This window comes from Lachancea lanzarotensis, scaffold LALA0S09 (assembly GCF_000938715.1).
Source record: "Lachancea lanzarotensis genome assembly LALA0, scaffold LALA0S09, whole genome shotgun sequence".
In the NCBI taxonomy this organism is placed as follows: domain Eukaryota; kingdom Fungi; phylum Ascomycota; class Saccharomycetes; order Saccharomycetales; family Saccharomycetaceae; genus Lachancea; species Lachancea lanzarotensis.
In genome coordinates, this window is record NW_019212887.1 from 197,862 (window position 1) to 220,269 (window position 22,408).

The 22,408-nt window shown below is 44.7% G+C and overlaps 11 protein-coding genes across 11 annotated transcripts; 8 read left to right on the top strand and 3 right to left on the bottom strand.

Annotated features, from left to right (window-relative positions):
* Positions 1-225: 225 nt before the first annotated feature.
* DDE1 (LALA0S09e02388g1_1) lies at positions 226-1,881 on the top strand (the record flags this gene model as incomplete). The annotated part of the gene is made up of 1 exon (XM_022770678.1): positions 226-1,881. One exon carries the CDS (start codon positions 226-228, stop codon positions 1,879-1,881), a length of 1,656 nt encoding a protein of 551 aa, XP_022629994.1.
* Positions 1,882-1,963: 82 nt separating this feature from the next.
* Positions 1,964-2,914, bottom strand: INM1 (LALA0S09e02410g1_1; the record flags this gene model as incomplete). The annotated part of the gene is made up of 1 exon (XM_022770679.1): positions 1,964-2,914. The coding sequence occupies one exon, from the start codon at positions 2,912-2,914 to the stop codon at positions 1,964-1,966; it is 951 nt and encodes a 316-aa protein (XP_022629995.1).
* Positions 2,915-3,099: 185 nt separating this feature from the next.
* AAP1 (LALA0S09e02432g1_1) lies at positions 3,100-5,688 on the bottom strand (the record flags this gene model as incomplete). Its single annotated transcript, XM_022770680.1, has 1 exon — positions 3,100-5,688. The coding sequence occupies one exon, from the start codon at positions 5,686-5,688 to the stop codon at positions 3,100-3,102; it is 2,589 nt and encodes an 862-aa protein (XP_022629996.1).
* Positions 5,689-8,464: 2,776 nt separating this feature from the next.
* YHK8 (LALA0S09e02454g1_1) lies at positions 8,465-9,946 on the top strand (the record flags this gene model as incomplete). Its single annotated transcript, XM_022770681.1, has 1 exon — positions 8,465-9,946. The coding sequence occupies one exon, from the start codon at positions 8,465-8,467 to the stop codon at positions 9,944-9,946; it is 1,482 nt and encodes a 493-aa protein (XP_022629997.1).
* A 544-nt stretch (positions 9,947-10,490) lies between these two features.
* FSH1 (LALA0S09e02476g1_1) lies at positions 10,491-11,207 on the top strand (the record flags this gene model as incomplete). The annotated part of the gene is made up of 1 exon (XM_022770682.1): positions 10,491-11,207. The coding sequence occupies one exon, from the start codon at positions 10,491-10,493 to the stop codon at positions 11,205-11,207; it is 717 nt and encodes a 238-aa protein (XP_022629998.1).
* A 1,041-nt stretch (positions 11,208-12,248) lies between these two features.
* On the top strand, positions 12,249-13,265 carry CWC2 (LALA0S09e02498g1_1; the record flags this gene model as incomplete). Its single annotated transcript, XM_022770683.1, has 1 exon — positions 12,249-13,265. The coding sequence occupies one exon, from the start codon at positions 12,249-12,251 to the stop codon at positions 13,263-13,265; it is 1,017 nt and encodes a 338-aa protein (XP_022629999.1).
* Positions 13,266-13,309: 44 nt separating this feature from the next.
* PRP28 (LALA0S09e02520g1_1) lies at positions 13,310-15,034 on the bottom strand (the record flags this gene model as incomplete). Its single annotated transcript, XM_022770684.1, has 1 exon — positions 13,310-15,034. One exon carries the CDS (start codon positions 15,032-15,034, stop codon positions 13,310-13,312), a length of 1,725 nt encoding a protein of 574 aa, XP_022630000.1.
* Positions 15,035-16,011: 977 nt separating this feature from the next.
* On the top strand, positions 16,012-17,418 carry MCH2 (LALA0S09e02542g1_1; the record flags this gene model as incomplete). Its single annotated transcript, XM_022770685.1, has 1 exon — positions 16,012-17,418. One exon carries the CDS (start codon positions 16,012-16,014, stop codon positions 17,416-17,418), a length of 1,407 nt encoding a protein of 468 aa, XP_022630001.1.
* Positions 17,419-17,622: 204 nt separating this feature from the next.
* On the top strand, positions 17,623-18,258 carry LALA0_S09e02564g (LALA0S09e02564g1_1; the record flags this gene model as incomplete). The annotated part of the gene is made up of 1 exon (XM_022770686.1): positions 17,623-18,258. One exon carries the CDS (start codon positions 17,623-17,625, stop codon positions 18,256-18,258), a length of 636 nt encoding a protein of 211 aa, XP_022630002.1.
* A 508-nt stretch (positions 18,259-18,766) lies between these two features.
* On the top strand, positions 18,767-20,488 carry PEX5 (LALA0S09e02586g1_1; the record flags this gene model as incomplete). The annotated part of the gene is made up of 1 exon (XM_022770687.1): positions 18,767-20,488. The coding sequence occupies one exon, from the start codon at positions 18,767-18,769 to the stop codon at positions 20,486-20,488; it is 1,722 nt and encodes a 573-aa protein (XP_022630003.1).
* A 326-nt stretch (positions 20,489-20,814) lies between these two features.
* On the top strand, positions 20,815-21,828 carry MNN10 (LALA0S09e02608g1_1; the record flags this gene model as incomplete). Its single annotated transcript, XM_022770689.1, has 1 exon — positions 20,815-21,828. One exon carries the CDS (start codon positions 20,815-20,817, stop codon positions 21,826-21,828), a length of 1,014 nt encoding a protein of 337 aa, XP_022630004.1.
* Between the last annotated feature and the right edge of the window lie 580 nt (positions 21,829-22,408).

Consider the following 22,408-nt stretch of genomic DNA (forward strand, 5'->3'; position numbering starts at 1 on the left):
ATTTTGAGAGCTCGGAGCTTACCTCTAAGTATCTAAAAGGAGTCTCAAGCATTTCGGGGACCTATTGGCTCGAGCGTTTTACTTCAACACTTCTCTCTGTCTCAATCGGACCATTATATGTCAGTGATCGTTTAGAGGAAGATAGTGCTTGAAAGAACAAAAAGATACACAAGAATCGCAACTCCTTTTCGTACATCAAACCTCAGACCAAAGCTGATTTCGAAGATGTTATTTCCATCTTACAAAGTGCTATTCACTGCGATAGCTTTACTCTTGGTGACATTGTTCATCGCTATAAAGTTCATCTTGGAAACTAAAAAAGATCTACATCCTATCGCTTTGGCTGAACAAGCTAATGTTGCATCTACCCGGAAAGAAACGGAAACTGCCGTGTACCGAAACTTTACTGTTCCACCAGGTTTTCCCTTGACCACGGGAATGGGTCTGAGTTTAGGTTACAGGCTCAGAAATGGAAATTTTGGGGACTTATGGTCCAGTATCATGGAACTAAGCGGAAGCAACTACATTGAGCTCAATGGTAGCAAGAATTCTCTCTCCACTTTGAATGGAGAAGCGAAGCACATCTTGAAATGGATCCAGCATGATGCAATAGAAACAAAACGCATTGGTGTTTGCATCCCTCCAACTGAACATGCTGGATTTGCTCTAGCGATTACTGGGCTCATGGGCTCTCTTCAGAATGTGGTTCCAGTCTTTATGCCCAGTGTACCGCGCTCTAGGCAGGATTTGCACATAATAGCAGTGGATTCGTGGGAAACTTTGCGTCAGATGGGTGACAGTTGTCAGTGGTATGAAAGAGTGATTGTGTGCGATACTAAGAAAGCCGAACCTACCAGCTCCAAGCCAACCAACGTTGTGAGCTGGGAGCAACTGCTGGACGGATGTTTTGATGATGGCGAGTTCAAATACGCTCCTCCCCAAGATAATAGTGACGACATGAAAGTGATGGCTGTGAACAAGTCATCTTTCGGTAGTGCTACTACTTTTACTCATATGGCCCTTGTAAGTAGTGTTGCGGCTTTCATCAAGTCCTTTCCCTTGCACCATGAGCTGAGCTCCCATGACCATATCAGCATTCTTCTAGACAATAGATCTACTGCCCAAGATCCCATTCAAATATTTCCCAAATTGCTCGCAACCTTACTACATGGTGGATCAGTCTCTATTCAATCTCTACCCGTTTCAGGAACTCTCGAACACTGCTTAAACAGGAACACGACACTTCTACAGATTGCGGAAGACAGCGCGCTTCTTGATTCACAGCTAAAGCAACGCTTATCGACGCTACAAAAAATAAAATCTGCGGTGGCATCTAACTTTCTTAGTGAAGGTGTATTCACCTCTTCTGCACTATCTTCAGTGGCCTTCAAAAGCCTGAGATGTATTTTCCTCTACAGCTCGGTTAAGGATGGGAAGACCGCTGCGCTCATGGCGCTTGTTGCCGCAAAGCCAGTGTATGACATCACTAAAAAAACTCGGTCAACAAACCACTTGAATCGTATGCGTGCTTTGTTAGGCACCAGGGTTATTGTTGAGCTGTACTGTCCGTTTCTGGTTTTGGGGCCAATTGCGGCTACAAACTTCTTCGACTACAGGGTACTCCCACCACAGGTTGACAACAAAGTCACCAATTATGGGCCCATTTGCACATCGCTCGAAGCAAAGCTGGTGGAAGATGAAAGCAATCCAAATCTCGACATTTCAAAGCGCCAAGGATTGCTATGTATCAGAGGATTCACGATTGGGACCCCGATGGCACTAGAATTGGCAAAGAAATTCGACGGCGGAGAAGGTTGGATGCCACTGCCGGGCGTATTCTGCTTGTGGGGCCAAGACGGATGTTTATATGAATACAAATAGCACCAAAATCAGTTCGCAAAATCAAACATCAGATCTATCCATATATGTATTCGTTCTTGTCCTTTTATAAACTTTTATCTCATTACTTATAATCCAGACGACCTTCTACGCACTTCCAAAAGTCTCTGATATACTGTTCCTGCTCTTGAGGATTTTCACAACCGCGAACGGCGAGGTAGGTTCTATTGTCAACCGCTACGGCCCACTCTCCAGCGTTAGCACCGACGACTCTTCCGCCCGTTTCTTTGAGAATGCACCATCCCGCACAAACATCCCAGGCATAGCAGCCACCGTCCCAGTAGCTATCGAGATACCCCAGACAGATATAGGCCATTGTCATTGCACTGGATCCCAGATTGCGGAATCCGTGGACAAATCCCCCATCACACGACAATAAATTCTCATATGTCCGTATTTTGGTCTTAAAGTTTGGCCCTTCGCGCGCTGAGCCAGGTTGAAGAGCAACTACGGACTTGGATAATTTTAACGGTCCCATGGACTGTATTTTTGCCTTGAAGTCGAAATCAATTCCGTTTACTCGAACACCATTGTTTTCCGAAGCAGATATCAAAAGATCCAGATGTGGATTGTAAATAACGCCAACGACAGGCACTTTGTTAATTGTTAGTCCCAACGAAGTGCAACTGAAGGGAAAGTCATGAACAAAATTTGTCGTTCCGTCAATTGGATCTATAATAAAGGTTGGATCGTCTGTGATAGCCGTTTTCCCAGGAACATAGCTTTCTTCGCCTACAAACTTAAAGGTTGGATATTTTTCCTTTACAGCAGTCCAGATTAGTTTCTCAACTTGTTTATCGATCTCAGTAACGATGTCTACAGCTCTTGCTCCACTTTTAGCATCATAAGAGTGTTGAGTTCCGGACTTGGACTTGATGATAGGGCCAACTTGGTCCCGAGCCAAAGTACTTAAAAATTGTTCAATAGACAGCAGCTCTGCTTGATTGATGGTCATTGATCGTTTATGATGGTGGTCTTGGTTGAAGTTCTTCAAGTTTCTCGCTATAATGAACATATAGACAGACCTTTTAATATCATCAAATGTTATACATAAATGATGGCTCAAGATACTTTGAATACAAACATAACAGGTGGCCCGAGCATGCGAGATAAGTGAGACGAACGTTTCACAATTGCTATTATTTGGTACAGTAAGATTACTTTGTTTTCTTTTTTGGTTGAGTTTTGCTGGTTCAACACTTACGCAGACTTTCCGCAACCATTGTCTTTCAGATACTTGGAAACTATGTCGCGGTCTCTTTGAACCCACTGAGCTTTAGAAGTGGCGGTGTCCAAAGCTTGTGCTAGACCCTGGTCGAAACCTTTGGTGGACTTTCCGCTGAAAAACTTCTTAACTTCTTCAATCGACTCAAAAGACGTAAAACCGGAAGTTCCGAGTGCGACAACAGACCCTAGCATTGTTAGCCCAGGGGGAAGTTTTTTGATGAGCTCGTCCCAATTCTCAGTAACCCACTTCCATAGAGCATTGATACCAGCAACATGCATGCGCAGACCTTGCATGGGGATGTAGATATCTTGCAGCAGAACAGTGCCATCAAACAAGAAACCCAGAGTTCTTTGTATGAGCTCTGCGTCTTCGAACCTTCCCAAACTCCGAAGAGCTGCTAGCTTCTCGTCTGTGTTGAAAGGGTTCTTGTAGATGGAGAACAACTTGTTATAGTAATCTTCGCCGCCCTTCTTGGCCACAGTGCTGAAGACAGATGGCTTCAATTGAGCAGGGATGGCGCTCTTGTCACCGTCAACAAATTTGTCAAACATCTCCAACGAAGCGGACACCACAGATGGAATCTTTGCGGCGCTAGCAGTGGAGAACATCTCGACTTTCATGCGCTGAATGGCGTACGAATCTGTTTTTTCAATCGACCAACCCAGCTTTTTGACCTTCTCGGAGACTAGCTGTCTTGTGAACTCGTTCAAGGCATCGTTCACTTCCTGAGACTCAAACAACCAGGAAGCTCTCAAAGAGTACAGACTGTTGATCATCTGCTCCCACACGACAAAAGACTCTTCAGATTTCCAGTGAGAAATGATTTCCAAAAAGTTGGTGGTTGATGTGTAACCTGAGGTCGAAAGAGCCTTGGCATCGGCAACAAGGCCGGTTCTGTCTTCTACCGAGAGTTTGTCGGCTTGTTGAGCTAACTTGGCCCATCTGTCGTCGGAGTAAGAGGTGATGAAAATACCGGCTTGATCAGCATTCACTTTGAAAAATTCAGCGTCTTTCAATGTCACGGTCTTTGATCTCTCGTTAAGAACCAGAGAATGATCGATCTCTTTGCCATTTCTGAGAGCCAGGAAAACTGGGTACAACGTTTCATCTTCTTCAGGTTTGACGTCTTTGGTAGTCAAGTACCTATTCTGAGTGAATTTAATTTTATTACCACTCTCTTCGACGGTAACGACAGGAAAGCCGACTTTTTTGGTCCAAATTTCCATGACCTTACGCACGTCCTTACCAGAAGCCTTAGAAAGTGCATCCCATAGGTCTTCTGTCTTAGCGTTGCCGTACTTGAACTTGGTCAAGTAGTTAGAAACACCTTTGATAAAGACATCCTCTCCTAACCAAACGGAGATCATTCTCAACAAAGAAGAACCTTTGGAATATGAGATGGCATCAAAGATCTGGTTGATTTCGTCAGCTTTCTTAACTGGTACTTCAATTGGGTGAGACGACCTAAGAGCGTCTAAGGCCAGCGCGGATTGCAAACTGTCCGAGACGTACTGTTCCCACACTTTCCATTCGGGCTCGAATTCGTTGCAAGAATACCAAGACATCCAAGTGGCAAATCCTTCGTTCAACCAAAGACCTTCCCACCAGTCCATTGTGACTAGATTTCCAAACCATTGGTGGGCAAGTTCATGTTGAACAACTTCTGCGACCCTTTGGACACGCTGCAAAGTTGAGTTTTCGCGGTCCAAAAGTAGGTCGACGACTCTGTATGTGATCAGCCCCCAGTTTTCCATAGCACCCGCACTGAACTCATGTACAGCAACGTTGTCTAGTTTGGGAAGTGGGTACTCAATGCCGAAGGTGCGCTCGAAAAATGCCAACGTCTTAGCCGTTAGGTCGGCGGCGAACTGACCGTCGTGTTCCTCACCTGGAGTAGCATACACACGAACTGGAATACGGAAATTCTTGCTTTCCACGTACTTCAATTCCGCAACGATAAACGCGACCAAGTAGGTGGACATTTTTGGGGTAGTGTTGAATGAGGTGAATTTTCTGTCGCCCTTCAAGCATTCGGATTTGACGTCCATGTTTGACAAATGCGTCAAGTGCTGGCTGGAGACCAAAGTGATTGCAAAAGTGGCTTTGAGGTTGGGCTCGTCGAAACATGGGAACGCTCTTCTGGCATCGGTAGCCTCCATCTGAGTTGTGGCCATGTACTTCGTAGCCCCAGTCTTTTTGTCGATGTATTTGGCACGGTAAAAGCCGGCCATGTTGTCGTTAAGAATACCTGTGAAAGTAAGATCCAAAGTGACAGTTTTCTGGTTTTTGAAGAAGCCCTTGGGGAACTCAAACGTGGCCACCTGATTCTCAGTGTCAATATCCCATTTCACAGCCTTTTGATCTCCAATTTGGGCAGAATGAATCTCGGTTTCCAGAGTGTTCAATTGAATGGTGTCTTTGCTGGAATCGTTGACTTGAAGGTCGATTTTGACGCTTCCATCAAACTTGAAAGTGTCGAAATTGGGTTCCACGCACAAATCGTAGTGGAGCGGACTCACGTTGGTGGGCAAGACTTCGCGATTGGGATTTTCACTGGTCATATCCCAGTTTTCGGTTAGTATAAGTCTCAACTTGGTGTTGCAAAAAAGAACAGGTTTAGGGGAAAGAACGCAAGGGTCCGAGTTTTTGACCTTCTGGCTCTTTTGATCCTGGAACAAGCAAGAAGTCTTGATGTAGTGCTTGATTGATTTAAAAGTTGAAGCCTTAAACGCCTCTTCTTTTATAGTTTCGTTGATTTTGTGAGCTTAAAACTCAGTACTTTCACCTAGTATTTTCACCAAAAGGGTCAAATACAGAGGAAAGTGCCTTATATACGTGAGGCAAAATCGTAGAGATAGTTCCTCCTCGTATTCAACGATACCGTGGGCCCGCTGTTAGGAACATATCTGTCTGGAAGTATACTTGGCTCGCTTCAGAGGGCAATTGATGGTATCATTTTAAGCGTTTCAATGTGTCTTCTACCACTTTGGTAGTTGGTGTAGATTTGACGAGCTTTCCACACTTTTTTTCTGGGATTCATACATACGTTTTTGAAGCCACATGCGACTTTATGCGCTCGCATTTGGAACATGGGGGCCTTGTAGAGGTAATTAGATTTCTGGAAAATTGAAAAAGGGGACCTTTTAGCTGCGCGGTGCGTAATTGGAGTTGGCTGGGCCGTATTGAAGTGGCAGCTGCTCTTCCAATGGGTATGAGAGTTTGGGAAAAGAGTCTCAGGAGAGCCATTGTGAATGCATATATAGTGATGGAACGTGCAAGTGAGGAGAGTCTTGCCGCTAGCGATTGGCCCACAGAGTTTCTGATCGAGAATCCATTGATGGCTCGATGCGCTTGTTATATATTGTCATTTGAAGATATTGAGTAAAGATATGTGCTAACGATCACGTGTGTGGGAAGTAGTTTAAAAGAATATTTCAGTTTATACTGATGATGAGCTGTTCAGAACTCTAGATTTGCATCACAAATCTATTGGTAGGGTATTTGAAGGTCGAGAAAGGGACGTTTTTCTCAGTGGAAAAGGACCAATTGCATATGCGGGATTGGTCACGTGACACAGACTTAAATGACATGTTTGTTCCCTTTTATTCCCATGTTTCAACCAATCGAACAAGAAGCTTATTATCTGACTTAATAGAGCTGTTTTTCTTATACACCCTAAAACCTTCGGTTCCATTTTGTGGACTTCTGTTTTCCCATTGGTAAAGTGCATTCTCGAGCGACAGACGTCATATAAGTACAAAGTGATCTTACCCACTAAATGTGATCCAGGGCTGGGGAAGAGTAGACCCGTGCAGATCCGTATGATGTGGCTGTTTTGATACGGTGCGTGACACGAGACACTTACTAAAAGTATCAGTCATATAGCGTCGAAAAGAGGCTCCACTCATTAATTACTACTCAGTTGAAGTGATGTAAGTAATATAAGCCAGGGTCGTGCACGATTGGGTACTGGCTTCAGCGGCCACTTTGTCAAGGCATTTCATCTTTATATTGGAATTAGGTAGACGATAAAATCGGAGCACCTACCAAGTTACTTTGGATACATGCCAGGAGGTGAAGAGTTGTCTTCATCTTACCGCTGGAAGAGAATATTGACCTCATCATTCAACACGACTACATGCGATTTTACTCGTACTTGCACCCGATCCTGGGAACGACGGCTACTGTCCCTCGGACGACGCGAACAGAATGACTAGTAAATTCACGATCACGCATGGCAATCCTAAAAATCAAAAGTGCATCTCAAATGAATTGTTTCGCGGCTTTTAAACCCGAGCTCGATTCTGGATGCAGAAGAATGCTGAACCGGGCGTGTCCCCGAGTCTAACGACTTCACGCATTCCGAAGCTACATTTCGTCTCCCAACACAACAGCTTGGGTCTTTTTGAATACCGCTTTCAAAGGGTTTTCGATGCACTGAGGAAGGCTGGAGGCCACAGCTACGTATAACACGACATCTTCGTGCTTGACTCACAAACCCAAGTTCGTGGCTGTTAAACTCGGACCTCCCAAATTCGTCTTAGATACAGCTTAACTAGGAAAGTCCTATACCCACCCAATTTGTGGCATCACCATCGGCCACTACTAGTTCCATCCACGCAGCTTTCGCCGACATCACTTTATACCACGCTGTCGTGCCAAGACAATATATTTCCATTTTTCAACGGTTAGGACAAGAACAGAAAAGAACTCGAAAACATGCACTCACCATGGCAACTTCTGTGTTCCATGATATGGACCCTACACCGCACCACTTCCTCAATCATTTCTGTTCTACAGCAGTTTGCGTGACCGACTTTTGTTACAAATAAGAATATCATTATCATTTGTCACAGCCAGGAATACTGTCACATCGACAACTAAGCACCGCTTAATTGCGTCTCTCTTGTCCTTCACTTCAACTGTTTCGTCGCAGTCATTTTGGCTTTCTAATCTTCTCTTCTGTTAGCCCGCTTTCCTCGGCCGCCTATTACCGCATCGGTGGTGCGCGAGCTTACCATACTCGTAATAACTAATAAAATTACGACCGATGAGCTTGACACACGGACAAAAAGCGCAGAAATGTTACTACAGACAGCGGGATTTGATGGCTACACAAGCTATAGGTCATTCACTAGTAGTTCTAGTTAAGATCAATTATAAAAGAGCTACAGTTGGACCTCTTGAAGGTCCTTTTCTGTTTATTTTTGGTTTATTAGTCATTTCTCGAGGTCGGTAGCTGTATTCATAATACAAGGACAGAGCCCGCAAGCGATTGAACAGCGTCGGTGATCTAAAACAATAAAAAAGACTAGGTTTGCGAGATATTATCAAACAATGAGCTTCGTAGATTTGGAGAATTCAACAACGGTTTCTCAAGATCCAGATGCCGTGGAAGAACCCAAGGTGTCTGAAAAAGCAGACTCTTACGAAGTGACGCTTGAGGAAAATGACCCGGAAAACGTATTAACACAGATGTCACTGCCACGGAAGTGGTTCGTGGCTTTGCTGGTGACTTTCACCGCAGCAGACATCACCATGACGTCCAGTTGCTGGTCTTTGGCCCAGGCCGATATTCGGCGCAGATTCAACATGTCCGAAGAAGTGTCAGTGCTGGGGTTGTCACTGTATCTGCTGGGAATGGGATGCGGTCCGCTACTTTTGAGTCCTCTCAGCGAGCTCTACGGCCGGAAACCTACCTTTATCGGTTCTCTGAGCATCAGCATGTGTTTTTTGTTCCTCACAACCTGGGGACGCAACATCCCAGCGTTACTCATTGGACGTTTTCTGTCTGGGTTTTTTGGCAGCTCTTTTCTAAGCGTTGCAGGAGGTGTGATTAGCGACATTTTTTCAAAACAGCAAATCGGTGTGCCCATGACCATCTACACCACAGCCACGTTCTTGGGGCCAGCATTGGGGCCTTTGATTAGCGGTGCGCTTTCTCATGTCTCCTACAGATGGACTTTTGTCGTTATGATTATTGAGTCTGGCGTCTACGTGGTTTTACTCCTGTTCACCTTCAAAGAAACCTACACACCAGTGCTGCTAGTGACCAAAGCTCGTCGATTGCGCAAGGAAACAGGTGACGATCGTTATTTTGCGCCGCTTGAGGTGATCCGTCGCGAGTTTTCCCTCTTGCAGGCCATTGGGTTATCCGTGGGACGGCCATTTGGCTTGCTCACCCGCGATCCGATGATGGGTGTACTTTGTTTTTATACAGGACTCATCCTGGCCATCGTATACATGTTTTTCGTGGCATTTCCCTACGTTTTCACAAAGCTATACCACTTCACTGATGTCGAAGTTGGTGTGACCTACATGGGCCTGTTGGTGGGTATATTACTGGTAGCGCCCACGAGTGTGATTTTCCAAAAGAGGTACGAACGCAAAGTCGAGAGAAACAATGGCGAACGTATTCCCGAGTTTAGGTTCGAGGCTTTGTTTTACGGAGCTTTTTTGGCACCCATGGGACTAATGATCTTTGCTTGGACCAGTTACAGCCATGTGCATTGGATCGCGCCCATCATTGGCACCAGCGTGTTTGGAGCTGGCGTTTTCTTCATCTTCACAGGAATCTTTGGATATACCGTGGATGCTTTCCGCTTATACACAGCATCTGCCATGGCCTGTAACTCGTTCGTGAGATCGATGATGGGCGGTACCTTCCCATTGTTCACTCTGCAAATGTATCGTCGTATGGGCATAAACTGGGCAAGTTTTCTCCTGGCTATGATATCACTGGCGATGGTTCCCGTACCATTCCTGTTTACGAAATATGGTGCGTATTTGAGGTCGAAGAGTCCTTATGCATGGGATTAGAGCAAGTTCATTGACGCCTTTTGCTGACACTATAATTGGTCTTAATGCGACCATAATTTTCTAACGACAAGCAAGATGGAGTGCATTTCATGAACTGTATATGAACGAGTGGCTAACATCAGACATAAAGAAAAGCATAGGGAAACAGGGTGGACAAGCCGCCACGATGTTCCTCAGTACATAAATTCTACAATTTTTGTCACTATATCGTACCCCCGCACCATCGAGGGAAGGTTTGAATAGGATTGAGACACAAAATTACTGAGACTCGCAAAGTTCACATTTGAGAACAATGAAGCGGGGCAGGCAAAATTTGGTTGTCAGATCAGCTAGTTTAACCATTTTTCGGTTAGAACTGTATTCGCACGGTGTAGGGTACTCATGGATCGACCGAAAAATGCTCGGTGTTAAGAACCAGGCACATGCAAAATACGTAACTGGAATATAGAAGAGATATAAAGCCTTAACGAAGCGGCAAGAGAGTAAACGCAGAACTTTTTAGTTTCTCTACCAAAAACAAGTCTACAATAATCCGCAATCAAGTATGTCTGCACCCAAGCTGCTGTTTTTACATGGATTCTTTCAAAATGCCAAGGTGTTCTCTGAAAAGTCCTCTGGCATTAGAAAACTGCTGAAAAAGGCCAATGTTCAATGCGATTACTTGGAAGGACCTACCGTTTTGGAGAGAAAAGATCTGCCTTTTGAGCTTGATGACGAAAAATGGCAGGCTGCAGTAGATGCACAAGTCAACAGATCGTGGTTCTACCATTCCGAAATTTCCAAAGATCTGGACTTAACCCAGGCAATCAAAGCTGTGTCTGAAAAAATCAAGGCTGAGGGTCCATATGACGGCATTGTAGGTTTCTCGCAAGGTGCTGCTGTGGCGGCCATTGTCACAAATAAGATAACAGAGTTGGTTCCTGACCATCCACCATTCAAAGTGAGTCTAATATTTTCGGGCTATTCGTTCACGGAACCAGATCCGCAAAACGAAGGTCAGCTACGCATCACGGAGAAATTTCAGGACAGTTTTACCCCAAGACCAGAGAATCACACCAAGATGTTGTTTGTTTGGGGAGCCAGTGATGTGGCCGTTCCAGCTACGAGATCCAAGTATCTTCGCGATAAATATACTGGAGGCTCGGAGTCCAGCGATCTTGTAAAAAGCTATGAACACCCAGGTGGGCACATGGTGCCAAACAAGAAAGACATCCTGAGACCTATCGTGGACGAAATCAACTCCGCCGTCGAAGCAAAATAATCACTTATAGAGGATAGAAGACAGCACAAGTGTCAGTACTGTGCAAAAAATTGATATCATAGAGATATATACGAAAAGTACGGATCCAGGATCGAAGTTTTGATGAAGCTCGAATGCCCCGTCTGCCATCGCTTATTGGTAAGTAAGCATGTACATAATCAGAAACAGATAGTTCTTTCGTAGGTTCGAAATTGTTTCATCAAATACCTTGATAGTGCATCTTATTACGGTAAATAGCATTTTAATTCACTGTCATCGCACCAAAAGGGCCTTCAAGACGAGAAAGAGAACTGAACCTAACGCAAGACATGAGCTTTCTGGTCAATTGAAGTAGAGCTGTTACTTATATTCGAGTCTTGGTTGCTTTGAGTAGCAGGAAGCAACATATAACTAGAGTACAGACATAAGTCTCAATTTACATGATGAAGTAGGAAAACAGCGACCGAACCGGGTTTGTTCACAAGCGAGATGAAAGAACTGTACTGCATTGTTCCAAGCCGTCAAAGTTCAAATGCTGATCGCTGAAACCTTCGACTTTCAAAGCCAACTGATGACACAACTTGTTAATTCGCTTGGTTTTCTATGCTAATTAATGTCTATTAATCGAAAGGACATTTTTAATTCACACCGGTGGATCGTGTCGTAAAACACCAAAGACACTACCAACCGCTTATCTGATCGTCTCCATTGATCTCTCAACTGGTCAAAGGCTATTCAAGTGTGCAGACAACCTGCAAAGTTCGTTTGTACAGTAAAGTCTTTCGCAATCTGTACATTCATAGTAAGATCAAAAAATCATAGCTATCGTCATATCTCATTGTCTAATCAAAAGAATCGGCACACCCCAGTGAAATAAGAGTAGCTCTCACCAAGACCTGACAACTGATTCCTGCTTGCCACGTACGCTAAGCTGAGCATCAGTTATGTCGCTTCGGACGGATGTGTCGTCGCTTATTCAGTTGATGAGCTAGCTCTTCGGCTAAACCACACATCTTCAACTGGACAAAGGTGTGTCCTATACAATACCACAGAGGCTAAGCGATGGCAGTTGAAACATGGAAGAAAAAGCCAGCACCTGTTCAGGTGCTTGAAAAAGATCTGCCGTCTTCAATTCCTCCTCAAACGGGGCTGACATTCAATGTGTGGTATAACAAATGGTCACAAGGTAGCAGCGGTCGAAATCGATTTGTGAGCCCCTTCAAGTTCAATCCAGACTCCGATCAAGGCTACACGAAAGGTGACAAAACGAAAAAAACCTTTTTTTGCCTCTACTTTACGAAGGGAATGTGCTGTCTAGGCAAGAAATGCGAATATCTGCATCATGTCCCAAATACTGAAGATGTCGCCAGGCTTTCGCTACAGTCGGACGTAATTGATTGTTTCGGACGTGAAAAACACGGCAGCTATAGGGAAGACATGGGTGGAGTAGGATCTTTTCGCAAGAGGAACAGAACTTTATACGTTGGGGGCATCACTGGCGCATTAAACGATATAAGTCTAAAGCCGGGACAGGTAGAGAACCGCATACGATTCTCGTTCGGAAAACTTGGTCCCTTGGAGAGAATACGATACGTGGAGGCGAAGAATTGTGCGTTTGTCAAATACAAACATGAAACGCATGCCGAATTCGCTAAAGAAGCTATGAGCAACCAAACTTTGTTGATTCCGTCTGATAAAGAGTGGGCAGATCGTCGCGACGGGACCGGGCTTTTGGTCAAATGGGCTAATGATGATCCCAATCCTGAAGCGCAACGACGGGAGAAAGAACAACAAGAACAAGAGTCACTTAAAGTTATGCTGGATATACTGAAAAAAAGTGAAACCGCCGAGCCGCTAGCAAGCGAGATTGATACCAAATCTGACACACTGACAAATAAGCGACTTTTAGAAAGTGCTGATGCAGATACTGAATCGTTTGAGAGCTCTATATTCGGTAGCCTTTCCAAGAACAAGCTGAGCGGGCTAAAGAAGCTGAAAGTGGCAAAGCCAACTGAGCAAACCATGGAGAATACACTCCCGACGAGTATGGTCGACTATCCTTCGTCAGATGATGATTAGGTTTTGCATTACTAGATAGTTTTGCGCGCTGCATATCAAGTGGGTTAATAAAGAATTGGCTTCAAATGATTATCGCTAAAGTTGAACTTTTTGCGCACAGAAGACTTCAGTTCGTTTATGTTGTTGACGTTTGTGTCTTTGATATACTTCCAAAGCTCTTCAACAACTTTGGGGTCGTCGTTTTCGCCGAGAAAAGTTATGGAGCTTCCACTTTTTCCTGCTCTACCTGTTCTACCTATGCGGTGGATGTAGTTCTCGAAGGCCTTGGACATTTGAAAATTCACAACCAGCGACACGTTTGGAATATCGATACCTCTCCCGGCCACGTCAGTTGCAATCATTATATCGGCCTTACCACTTCGGAGTAAGCTCAGGGAGTGCTCTCTTTGATCTTGAGATTTTGAGCCGTGCAATGTTGTTACTCTGTACTTTGTTTCGGAGGCAAACTTATTTGCCAGCCAATCCGCAGTTCGTTTGTAATTGATGAAGATCATAATTGGTGCGTTGAACGCGGGAAGAATGTCTTTCGAAAGTTTTATGAACCTTTGCTCCTCACTGGGGATGAAATCCACCACCTGTTTAACGAGTCCCCCAGTGTCCTGAGCCCCAACCCGCACATGAGCCGGTTTATTTAAATAGCCATTAGCTATCCGCTCGATCGAATTTGACATGGTGGCCGTGAACATCAAAGTCTGTCTTTTTTTACCGCTACAGTCTGCTCTCGATAAGATGGTTGTTACTTGATCCTCGAGACCAAGATCTATCATTCGGTCAGCTTCATCCAGAATTAGTGTTTGAACGTTTGTCAGCACCAGCATATGTGACTCCAAACAGTCTATTAGTCGACCCGGAGTGGCAACCAGAATGTCGCAGCCATTTTGGAGCGAATGCGATATTTCTTCAATGGAATGACCTCCAACGATACTAACCACTTTTGATGGTCGAGACCAATGCTTCAAGATTTTTTGAGCCTCTTCCTCAATCTGCTGAGCAAGCTCTCGAGTGGGCGCCAAAACCAATACGGACGGGCCGTCAAGCTTCGTGATATCATTGAGTGGAGGCATGTTGCTGAGCTGGCACAGTGATGGAATTAGAAAAGCCAAAGTTTTACCAGAACCGGTGACTGCTACACCTAAGAAATCGCGACCATCTATGGTGTTTGGAATCGTGATTCTTTGAATAGGCGTGGGTTCGACGTAATTCAGCGTACCCTCTATTACCTGCAATAGATCTGGCGGAATTAAGCCAGTTTCGCTCCAATTTCTGAGAGGGTGTCTTATGGATCCTCCTTTTGTTTCAATGTGAAAGTCTTCCCGTAAAATCCTCCAGTCACGATCGGTCATGTCTTGGAGCGATTTTTCAGTCCAATGCTTGCCCATGTACATTTCTTCTGTTTCCAAAGAGCCTGACTTTAGAAGCTTAGATGCTTTCAAATTTACCAGTGGATCAGAACCCAGCGTTGTGTCATCTTCATGCTTCCAGTCAAAATTGAATCGTCTTCGAGAGTTCCGTTCTGTTTGATTTTTAAGACCTCCCGAACCGCTCTTTATCGGCCAATTCGACTCCTCCACAAACTCAGACCCATTTTTACGCCAGGTGAGTCGTTTGACGTCCTCAGAATCTTGATTTGTGCTTGTCTTACGGCGTCCTTCTGCTGCTGCTTCAGCCCGTCTTTTCTTGGTTAAAAACGTGGGGGTTTCTCCATTTGAATTACTCTTACCATCGGGTTTCAATCCCAGCAAATCATTGATGTCAACTGGTCGTTTCATGCTTTCGCTGTGTCCATGGCTGGTGCTGTCGCGCAAGCCTTTTGAAGGGCATCGACATCCTGATGAGATGTCATATGGCTTTTCTACTAAATGACGACACAATCGTTGTAAATGATACATTATACGTGCTAAAACCGAATCCCTTGAACGGAAAGAAGAGTGCGCAGGATAGACCAGGTATGAACCAGCACTTGTGCGTCTACTGGAGCCATTATAAGCCGGAAGCTCACTCAAGTAGAGAAATTTGGACTTCTCTATTCGGTCTCGTCCCATTAATCCTTGTGGTCATTTACGCATGAAACGGTCCAGGCTGAACATCACAAACTAGTCACAAATACGTTATTTGAGACGGCCCACAACGACTAGAATCAATTTGGAAATGGGTCATATACAAGCGATTCATTCTTTTTTCTTTCGCTGTTCAGTCATGTCATTAATTTCAAGAGATTTATTATGTGACGTTTATGATAGCGACACTTCCGGAAAATGACATGAAAAATGAGTTCCAGTAAAGACACTTTTACACAGACTGTCGTTACTACACATCACAAGAAGGCAATTCTGTTCGTTGGGGTGTGTTAGAGGGTTAAATTCTGAGCACCCCAACTATGTGGACCCTACTGATCAGCTTTGCGGCGGAGATTTTCGGAGGTAGGCAATCTTTGCTTTAGGACGTACGGCAATCACATTTTGGATACTTTAACGCATCAGAAGACATTAGACGCATTCAATTGAATGTATCGGCCGTCTCAAATTTTTTCTTCTCCTGATTTTCCGATGACAAGGACCCTTTCTGCGCGTGTCGGGTATAAATGTACGAACTCCGACTAACCCCGAAGGAACATTGACGCAGACCTAACGTCCATTGCCATCAAGAAGGTATTTTGTCGAACTTGAATTAAAACTATAAGAGGTCTTCTTATACTCAACTTGATTGAAATTTGTTCACTGGCCAAGTCTGATGTTACCGAACATTCATGTCTGCGTCAAGTGTGATTGTCAGTAAAGCTTCGAATGAAGACGAAAAAGAAGCACTAAATAAAGTCCCACCACATCAAAATTCTGAAGTTCCAGACGGAGGCTTTGGCTGGTTCGTGGTCGTGGCATGCTTCATTTACAACTTTTCAAGCTGGGGCGCCAATTCAAGTTATGCTATCTTTATAGAGCATTATATCAGTGATGACACGTTCAAGGATGGCAGCAGCTTAAACTTTGCAGCCATAGGCGGGCTAACTTTCGGTACCGGATTTATGTTCGCTCCCATTATTACATGGATTCACCGGCGTTTTGGACCGCAGATCGTCATAGGCATGGGTATAATCTTTCAAGGTACTGCATTTATGCTGGCTGCATATTCAAAGTATATTTGGCAATTGTATCTCACGCAGGGTGTTCTCCTCTCCTTTGGATTGGCTTCTCTGTTCATACCCAGTATCACATTGATTCCGTTCTGGTTTCTTCGGAAACGGGCACTTGCAATGGGTTTAGCCACCAGCGGAAGTGGAATTGGCGGTATTATTTTCAATCTGGCTACTGAGAAAATCATTCAAGTTCGCAGTGTCAAATGGGCCCTAATCATTCAATTTATCATATGCTTGGTCCTCAATTCGATTGCATTAATGTTAACCAGAACACCAGGAAGTACCGGTTCTAAGAAGACGAAAGCAAGCATTCAACTATTCGACAAGCAGTTATTTTCCACAGTGGGGTTCTGGCTTTTACTAGGTTGGGTTTCCTTCACAATGTTCGGTTATGTTATTGTACTATTTTCACTCTCAGATTTTACGGTAAGCCTTGGTTACTCCTCAAGACAAGGCTCATATGTGACCTGTATGATAAGTGTAGGATGGACTGTTGGGAGGCCGATTATCGGATACCTATCAGATAGATTTGGGGCTTTAACTGTTGGATTCCTGGTACATTTGATTTTGGCCATCCTATGCTGGGCCATGTGGATTCCGTGCCAGAACTTGGCCACCGCAATCGCATTTGCTCTACTTCAAGGATTGCTGATGGGCACCATATGGACAACTTTAGGATCTGTCACTGCCAGAGTGGTAGGTTTACAAAAAATGAGTATTGCTTTTGGAACAGTGTGGATGTTTATGGCCGCTTTTGGGATATCCGCGCCAATCATTGGTCTTGAACTAGTTCCATCTGAAAACAGCCCCCAAGGTCCTAGCTATACAAAAACAGCGATATTCAGTGGGTTTGGTTACTTCGGAGCAGCGTTGTGTCTGTGGATACTGAGAGGCTACATAGCGGCACGTGACACTGTTGCCAAGTCGTCAAAGGAGGATGCTAACGAGTTGAGTTATCGAGCAGAACCCTTAAAGGTCATAAATGGAATGTTTCAATTCAGAAACCTGCCCAAAAAGATCTAGGTCAATGTACAGCGTCTTACACTAGCTTTTGTATCGGTGAGACTTTACTGTCATTAAGCGCAGTAATCGTAGTTTACGAGTGTGACGCCGCCCCAGTCTAATTAAATACTTAAGACCCACCTTGAACTAAAACCAGAGCTCGAATAGAGATAGATACCTTTGAAGACCTGAAGACCGACTAGGTTTGGTTTCGGACATGGCTTGATGACTTCCCAAAACTTGTTTTCAACACCCGAGGCGAAGTATAGCGCTGTTAGGGACCGAAACCCTTCTGCAGAAGGATCTTTCGTGTACGCCGTAAAGACTACCGGAATTGTGTGTAGGCCAACATGTTCCGCAAGATTAGCTCTGTTTAAGCATGTCACTTTCTTTGAATCAATGCAGCAGGCTATAAATGCTGGCTTCCGTCCATGTCGGAAATGTAAACCAGAAATACAGCTGCATTGGAACAGACATCGGAAACTGGTCATCGCTTTGATAGCTCATTTCCATGGGTTGCAAGCTGCTGGAATGACTGCTGGTGATTTCAGACTCGCAGACCTTGCTGGAAAGTCACAGATTTCAAAATGGCAGCTCATAAAGATTTTTAAGAGATACACAGGTACTACGCCAATGAGGTACTACGAAGAGCTACTTAAGGGGAGCAATGCCATTAGCGAACAAGATATTCCCCTGGTCGTGACCAAAAAACGTCAAATGAAGAAGGAGAAATTGGGTTCAATGAGTGAAATTGAGTGCACTAGCCCCCATGCAACGGAAACTGAGAAGGTTGCGGAATTTTCCGCACATCCACATGGTGCTCAGAATGATGACTGGATTGCTGAGTTTTTGAGAGTCTAAATCAAACCATGCTTAAAAATTTCAGGATTTAGTATCATCTACGTTTCCAAAACGATTTCGAAGGCTAGTAATGTTCTAAAAACTACATCTGGATACGCCATTTCAAGAGAGAAGTTCAGAGCATCAGCTTACATGTATCACTACAAACTTACTGCACCAACCCGGTATTTATTGAATTAGCTCAACCTGTCTGTGGGCCCATATCTCCTGCTCAGAAGCGTCTATGTCACTGCAACTTTTTCACCCTGAAAAAGCCCCAGCAATGGCCAGAATAGATCCATAACAAAGTTGGCCCCTCAATATCTTTTAGTGTATATACTGCACCCCAGAGTTGATCCTCTTTTAGAGGTTCTGATCAATGTCAGTGAATTCCTTCTGGAAATCTGATTTGACTACTCCGATACGAACTGAATTTAAAATTATATGTAAGTGTTCACAGTGTCACACCTTCTGCATCACACTCAACAGCTGCAAGTAGATACCTTGTAGACCCAATACCACATCAATTATGAGTGCTGATTGCTCTACTGGAAGTAATCCATTAGCCAGCCTGACCAAACATGCTCAACAAGACCGAAGTTTGCATCATAATGGGTATCTTGGCTTGAATCAAGGTACTCAGAACCAGTTCAAAATGCAAGATAACAGTATGAGTGAGGCCAGTAAGATGCATATGGAAGCCTTTGTCGGCAAGGACAGAATGGAAAACAACATGGCGCTGAGAAATGGACGTCCTTTATTGCCACCAAGTATCTCAGAAGCGTCTCTAGAGCGTCATAGGCCGCAACATCAATTTCAAGGGCCATCTCAAGACGGATGGAGCCAGCAGTTCCAACGCCGCTCCGCTGAATTTAGGGCAGATGAAGGCCAAAGCTCTCTTGCTGGGGCTAGATCAGCTCAGGTGACTCACACACCGCAAACCTCATCGCAAGACAGAATGCATGCTATGAGAACACCTACGGCAATGGGCACTTTTGGCCCACGATTGGCGTCTGGTATGTTTAGTCCAATGGCCAGAAATATGCAGCCACAACATGTCCCTCTTAATCCACAAGCTTTTGAAAGCATGGATCAGGAAAACTGGGACGAGCAATTCAGGGAGCTGGAAAAAGAAGTAGCAGAGAAGCTGGCTCTTCGAGAAGAAGAGGTCGCCAAGAATGAAGTAGAGACCGTCGATGGTAAGGAATCGTTGATCAACGACCAGTATCAAGCAGAATTTCAAGAGGTTTGGGACAGCTTGCGTGAAGAGGCTCTCGAAGACACGGCATCGAATTGGAAAAAAGATTACCAGCAGTATATGTCTGGAAGACCCACCACTAGTATACCGTACAAGTTTGAAACGGAGAATCAATACATGCATAACTCGAACGCATACGAAATTGGATGCATTTTGATGGAAAATGGGGCCAAACTTAGTGAAGCCGCGTTAGCGTTTGAAGCGGCAGTTCAGGAGGACCCTCAGCACGTAGATGCGTGGCTGAAGTTGGGAATGGTACATACGCAAAACGAAATGGAAATCAGCGGTATCAGTGCATTGGAAGAGTGTCTGCGACTTGACCCTAATAACCTGGACGGCATGGTAACACTGGCTATCAGTTACATTAACGAGGGTTACGATGTTAGTGCATTCAAAATGCTCAATAAATGGCTTGAATCCAAGTATCCGGATTTGGTGGTGCCGGACAATGCGATATCTTCTAGTGGCGATCGCTATAGTATGAGCCAAGCTTTGACACTTCGGTTTTTACAGGTGGTAAACAAGCTTTCAGAGGTAGATGCAAGCCTGCAGCTCGGACTGGGCATACTTTTCTATTCGAATGATGACTATGACAAAACGGTGGACTGCTTTAAAGCTGCTCTTGCAGTAGCTCCTAATGACGAGCTGATGTGGAACAGGCTAGGTGCATCGCTGGCAAATTCAAATCGATCTGAAGAGGCAGTACAGGCTTACCGACGGGCATTACAGCTTAAACCCACATTCGTCAGGGCCCGCTGTAACCTGGCAGTGTCGTGCATGAACATGGGATGCTGCAAAGAGGCTGCAGAGTACTTGCTTACCGCGCTGTCCATGCACGAGGTTGAAGGACTTCTGCCCTCAGAGGCCGCTGCGAGCCAAAATCTTTTGGAAACACTGAAACGTGCGTTTATCGGCATGGAACGTCGCGACTTGCTGGAAAAAGTACGTCCCAACATGGATTTAAATGGCTTTAGATCCGAATTCAATTTCTGAATAAGAAAGGGAACTTCTACAGGCACTTCCTAACAGCGGATCACCAATTTTGAAGCATCAGTGCGGCATCTCTGCGACACTAAGACTCCATATTCATCCGCTCCAGGTATTCACCATTGTCATCTGCTTTTGGCTATGCGTCGTTCTCGACTCTTATCACTATGCACCATACTCACGCTGACATTTGGAATATCACTTTATCATCTTTTGACACCGTATTTGCGCAGGGTAATCCAATAAATCTGAAAAATTAGGATAATGGATTGATCAACGCACTCGATCTTGATCATTCTACCAATTGAAACCCTCACCAACTCATCGATCCAATGAGCTATAGCATGCCGTTCAATGCTGTATATGAGGACGAGAAAAAAAGGCAGCTTGATTATAAGCGTCGGTCGCCGCTGGACAGGATTGGTTCGGCAATTGCCCGGCATAGAAAGATAGCCTTGGGCGTGTTTTGTACGCTGTTTGTGGTGTTTTGGTTTGGTTTCTCGCAGTTTACACTGTTTGCACGTAATCCCAAGATTGTTCTCATATTGGCAGTGAATGACGGAGGCGGTGTACACAAATGGAAGGGCGAACAAGACTGGGCTATTGAACGGATATCGATTCAGAACAAGCGCGGATACGCGAAAAGACATGGTTATGGATTAACAATTAAAGACATGCGTACTGCCAAACGGTATTCTCACGAATACCGTGAAGGATGGCAGAAAGTGGAAGTTTTGCGCCAAACAATGCGGGAATTCCCGGAGGCAGAGTGGTTTTGGTGGCTGGACCCAGAAACTCTAATTATGGAGCCGCAACTGTCATTGGAAGATCATTTGTTCAAGCGTATGGACGCACTGTCCTACCGGGCTCTGGACGACTTCAATCCGTTGCAACTGCCGTCAGACATTCCGTACGTGGATTATTCCGAGCAGCCAGAACTCTTTATCACACAGGATTGTGGAGGGTTCAACCTTGGCTCGTTTTTGATCAAAAATTCGGATTGGAGCAAACTACTTTTGGACGTGTGGTGGGATCCTGTGTGCTACGAACAGAAGCACATGATGTGGGAACATCGCGAGCAAGACGCGCTAGAAGCATTGTATGCACGTGAGCCCTGGATTCGCGAGAAGACGGCATTTTTACCGCTACGGAGCATCAATGCATTCCCACCAGGCGCATGTTCTGAGTTTTCTGATGATACTCGTTATTTCTATAGTGAAGAGGAACGCGATTTTGTCGTAAACATGGCAGGTTGTAGTTTTGGTCGTGATTGCTGGGCCGAAATGCAACGTTACGGAACTCTCTTAGAGACTCACAACCGTAAGTGGTGGCGGAGCTTCTTTTGAGGTGTGATTTTGCGAGGATAGAAAAGTGTCAAGACGGCTACACTCACTGTGAGATCCGGGTGGAATTTATCTCAATCGAGCGCACGGGCGCCAGGTCCCGTAAAGCGGATTTGCACTTGGTTGTATGTCCACAATTTGTTTTTGATCGTCATCCATTTCTAGGCTTGATGAAATACCCATTATTTTCAATCTTCATTCTCCTCTAGATATTTCCCGCTCAACAAGTCTTCTAGCAAAAAGGATCACTAGCCAAAGCGACCACTAACGTTGATGCGTCCACCCTGCGCTTTCCGTTGACTCTACTCTGTATTTGGACTCAACGACAGACACTGGTCTCAACTGTCACATGTTTTATATCAAAATGATCACAACTCTGTCAGCAACGTCGTGGAACCCATAAAACAAACCAAAAAATGAAACTCAACCACTCAAAGGGCATTGATACGTTCAAACATTCGAAAAATCATCAGTCTTAAAGGCTCATCAGCTTAAGAAGAAACTTGTCTTTCTTAATGCCGTCATGTGACGTGATGGCCATTTTGGCTTTTAAATTTTAGTAGTGTAATTTCAATAACTTAAC